Raw genomic sequence first — 4,993 nt, forward strand, 5'->3', positions numbered from 1 at the left:
GCATGAATTTGCTAGTCACAATGGATTCATCTTTTGTTCTGTATGAATGTGCATAATGGATTCATCTTGTGGAATAATGTTGAAAGAATGGCATATTTTTATTATCTTCTGGCCTTGTAACACATATGGTTGCTGTTTTTGACTTGCAAAAATATCAGATGACAATAATTTTGATATTAAATATATACAATAAATTTTTATTTTAGTTTGTATAAAAAAAATATTTTAATTTATAAATATATATTATTATTATTTAAGTCATATATATAATATTTATATTTAATCATGAATTTGATATTTGTAAATATAATTCAATTTTAAAAATAAAATAAAATAACCATAAAACAGTTACTCGAATCACATCTGGACTAAAATGCATTCAATGACATCTGGACTAAAATCACTTACCACCACACCATCTGAGGTTCTATGTCCATCCATGACACGAATGCATTCTTCCTACTGTGTGATTACGGCTCCTCTGAAAGTGGTGTTTATGGCAGCCCCAATCACTTTTGGTTTTGTTTCCAGAATGTTTATGATGACTAATTCTAGGTTTTAGTTTGAGTGGTTGGGATTCTTTTTTAACCAAGTTTAATTATGTTTATGTTGACTAATTCTGGGTTTTAGTTTGAGTGGTTGAGATTCATTTTTAACCCAGTTTAATTAATATAAAGAAATGTATTGCTTTGTTGTGATAAAGCTAGAAGAGTAGAAGTCTCCGCTACAAAAGGATGTCTTGACTCTTTATAAACCTCGACCTCACCCAAATAATCCTTACAAATTACCAATTCCCCTAAATTTAAAAAAGTCATTTATGTTGACCACAGGAGACTTGTCCTAATCTGTTTAGTTGAAACTGGAAATGTGGATACGATGTAAGTTCTGATACTATATGGAAGAACATACTCAATGGTAGAGAGAGGAGTTGCAGTGGATGCCTTTGAGGATTAAACCTCCAAAAAATGCATACCATCTAAAAACTTCGCCTCTCCTCCATTTCCTGCAGTTTCTCCATTACAGATTGTCAATAGCTGTATAAAATTCTAATGCTAATCATTCACTTAACAAAAAATAATTCAGATAGCATGCATATGGTATCAAAATCAAATCAAAAAATAATGGACTTGATGCTTTGCTGAAAAGATATCTTTATAATGTTCATGTTCATAAATTATACATAGACTACAACAAGCAATGTTTACAAGAACCAAATTCCCAAACTGTGAGCTATGCAACAGATTAGAAATCTTGAAAGAATTTGGTTTTACTCAACTCGAATAAGATGTGGGAATGTTATATGCACAAGCCAATACAACTGTTTATAGTTCATCACTTGGATTAATCACTCAGAAATTTTGGCATAATTTTATGTAATGGGTATTATTGCTAAGATGAGATGCTGAACGAGCTCACTTTCTTCGGTGTCGCAACAACAAGTGGAGCTTCTGGAGAATTTGTAATGGCAAATTTGTCATGCATGAATTTGCTATCAACAATAGATTCATCTTTTGGAACAATCTTGTAGCAATAGCAGCTTTTTAGTCCCTCCTGACCCTTGTAACACAAATGGTCATTGTTTTTGACTTGCCGGAAATTCCAGATGACAGAAAATTTACCAACAGAGGCAACAATATGTCTCTCCTGCTTTCCACTCTCAGTAACCTGCGCAGAGACGAATAAAAAAGGATGTCATACATTCGTACAGAGTTACCAAAGGTTTACAGTCGTGTAAGGTTCAAATACTATACGTTTGTTGTTGATCCCTTCACAGAGAACTAGAAACTTTTAAATGCATTTTTATTTGATCACAGCAGACACATTTAAGAAATTTCAAAATTTGATAGGCATATGGAAAAAAAATTCTGAATATTTGTGATGTCATCTTTGAAGTTTGTTTTTGAGAGAATAAAAAAACCATTTGAAGAAAAATGGAACAGTTTAGGAAATTCGTTTTTCTTGAAAGAATAGTAATGAACTGTCTGGCAAAAAAATTGACAAAATTTGTGTTATAGAAAAATAATTCATTGCTCTGGAAAGTAAAGATGACATTTAATAGAACATTATAGCTTAGGTAGTAAAAATTCAACCAGTTAATTCAACCAAGAAACAAAAGATGACTTCATTGCCATGACAGTTAAAGTTCCCAAACTTTAGTTCCAGGTAGAGAGACTATTTTATTTAGAGAAGGGTTATTGTATATTTTGACTGCATTTCCGTACCATTTCTGTATCAGATGTGTTTCCTGTACAGAAATGGCAACAAAATTGGACAATTCAATTTATTTATGGAAACAATCATTAATTTTCCTTTTTCATGATATAGAAATCATTGATTTTCAATATAATATTTTGAGACAATAGCAGTTACAGTTGGAAAGAAACTAAGATATGCAAAAGGAATCCTGCTATCCAAGTCAAATAAATAACAGACACGTGCAAGGAAAAAAGCCAAATAACATAAATTAAAATACCAAAAAGCAGATCAGTAACGCTTACCCAAGAGAACTGGCCACCATGGAACTGATTCTTTCCAGCAAGATATGCATCCACCGGGTTAAGCTTAAGCAGTCTAGGAGCTGGAATTTTGTGCCCCATTCTCCCAGTAAAGCCTGTTTTTGTCTTTCCATCTTTGTCCGTGAAGACAGTACTGATGAGAATAAGATAAGTATCAGTAGTCCCTAGAATCCACTTCCCATCATAAGTCACACCAACATGTGTGATCGGTGATCCAAGCCCTGGGAACGAGGTTTTTGCCATCCTCATAGATGTTTTCCCATAAAGACGAATCTTCCCATCACTGGATCCAACCACCACACATCCATCCCCAGTGGTTGCAAAGCACTGGAAATTTGTCCCTCTCGAAAACTGATGACCATCAGCCCAGTTTAAAACAGTGCTACCAGTCTCCTGAACAATACCATGCTTATCCCTCATATCCCACCTGCACAGCCGATTGTCATCAAGGCCCATGAAAGTCGACTCAGAGGCATCCAACTGAGAACCCTTGCTATCATTTGCAATATCCCGCATCGTAATCGGAGTCCCATCCTTCTCAAACTTCCACTCTGCCACAAGCTTTCCAGTCTCGATATCCATCTGGTGAACCCCCGTGGCATGTGGGCCGGCCTTCTTGCAAGGGCTAATCAACATCATATTGGTCTCCGCCCTCATGAGTAAACCCTTCTTTGGGGTAGCATAGGAAGACCCATCACCACCCGATTCCCTCTTCCCTAACCTCACAGAAATGCCCTTCCCATGAATCCCATGGCGAAAATTCTTGACCGCTTCAACGCCAGTTTCACTAACCAAAAAACTATGATCCAGTGCGCCCATTGTCAGGCTCTGTATACCACTGTGAGAAGCTTCCTCAAGTTCTTCCTTCAAATCCCTACCCTCCTCTTCCTCCACCCGTGAGCTCTCCTCTGTATCTTCCCAGACAGAATCATCTGCAGCCTGGGGATTAGCCCACCCTATGAAATCTTTCCCAAACACCTTAACCTTGTTCTCCTCGGTAGCCTCGAGCAAATATCTATTCTCAAACATACAATTCTGAAATTCTGCAATAAAATCTCTGTACCCTTCACGGCTCATAAACTTCAAAGCCCAGACACCTCGGCTTACAAAATCAGCCCTCAACTGCTCATCAAAAAACTTCATCTGAAGCCTATCATCCACTCGACTCTTGACGCTGGATCCCACCTTCAGAACCCAACTTCGAAATCCATCCTTATTTTCATCAACTCTCCAATCATCATCTTCTCCGTCCTCATCCCCTTCATCTTCTCCCTTATCCCCTTGTCTGATAAACTCATAGTTGATCAATTTATGCTGACGTTCCCATTTGGCCGTGGGGCTGTTGCCCCCAACATACTTATACAATTTTACCAGTTGGGTTTCGTTACTTACTTGGGCTTTATCGTCCAGAGAGAGTCCCTGCAGCTTTGAGCCCAGGTCGGAGGGCAACGAATTCGATATGTTGTCAGTGGGCTGAGAATAATCATCTTCGTCATCTGAATACAACATGTCCAAATCACCTTCACGGCTGTGTGAAGCACCCATAGCGAGGGTCTCTGTAGTGGGTGCTGGAAAAGCCCAAGGTGGAAGAGAATAACCAACAATTGCAGCAACCAAACGAGCTCTGCTCGACTTTTACTCTGTGAGTGGATTTTTGCTTCGGATCTCCCTACTTCCAAAGGAAAATGGACTTAACTTGAACGAAATGCAATGATTTTGAATCGGCCACAAACAACGGCCAATTTCCTACGTTGTTCTCCCGATTCCGAGTCGATGGAGTTTGGAATTTACGATGAGGATCTTCGTTGCCATGTATACAAGTGAAAAGGCACAAAAAGTAAAGCCAAGGGAAGTGACCCTATCGATCTCACCAAAGCATCTTAATATCTTATAAATAATAATAAATACACGGATTAGTATAAATATTAATGCATTTGCAAATTATCTTGAGCAAATAGGTTTATTGCCATGCTTGTGGAGAATAATTAACTTTAACCTACGCTCATCTTTGCCATTTTAGGCTATTAATAGTTACAATGTTATATTCGTAGAAAATAATTAACACAAATTAACACAAATATATAGATATGTTTATTTTATAGGTTGGATTTTTTTTTAGTAATTATTATGTTCACTACCATAGTAAAGAATATGTTGAATTACTATATTCACTACCATAGTAGAGGATATGTTGAATTACTCAAAGGATCTTATTGGGAGGGTTTATATTTGGATTATCCCTCAACCCCAAATAGCCTCTTCTCCTGACCTATTTTGGTATGACCCCTTCTTTGTGTAAGACTTCACCAACAACTCTCAACTTTCAATGGACCCTTCATATCCTCAATCAGATCATGGGATTCTAATTGACACTAAGGATCTTTGGATCCTTTCTCTCATCATGACTTGGGACATGAGCCCCTCATTTCCTTATGCAATTGTGTTTACACCCAATCATGTCTCCACGACTGCATCCT

General features: G+C 37.4%; 1 protein-coding gene across 1 annotated transcript; it reads right to left on the bottom strand.

Annotated features, from left to right (window-relative positions):
• Positions 1-1,108: 1,108 nt before the first annotated feature.
• On the bottom strand, positions 1,109-4,376 carry LOC149148584 (protein CYPRO4-like). The gene is made up of 2 exons (XM_089439337.1): positions 2,499-4,376; positions 1,109-1,665 (listed from the first exon to the last, which is right to left on the bottom strand). Exons 1-2 carry the CDS (start codon positions 4,059-4,061, stop codon positions 1,390-1,392), a joined length of 1,839 nt encoding a protein of 612 aa, XP_089295463.1. The 5' UTR covers positions 4,062-4,376; the 3' UTR covers positions 1,109-1,389.
• Between the last annotated feature and the right edge of the window lie 617 nt (positions 4,377-4,993).

The sequence above is a fragment of the Pinus tabuliformis genome, chromosome 9 (genome assembly GCF_031772625.1).
Source record: "Pinus tabuliformis cultivar Carrire ecotype Pingquan chromosome 9, CPIR1, whole genome shotgun sequence".
Taxonomy (NCBI): Eukaryota; Viridiplantae; Streptophyta; class Pinopsida; order Pinales; family Pinaceae; genus Pinus; species Pinus tabuliformis.

Bases quoted from the DNA above. Each gene is read 5' to 3' on its own strand.
- LOC149148584 (XM_089439337.1), bottom strand. From the start codon at position 4,061: ATGGGTGCTTCACACAGCCGTGAAGGTGATTTGGACATGTTGTATTCA. The intron at 1,666-2,498 runs GTAAGCGTTACT...GTCTCTGCGCAG, and splicing joins ATGGTGGCCAGTTCTCTTGG to GTTACTGAGAGTGGAAAGCA.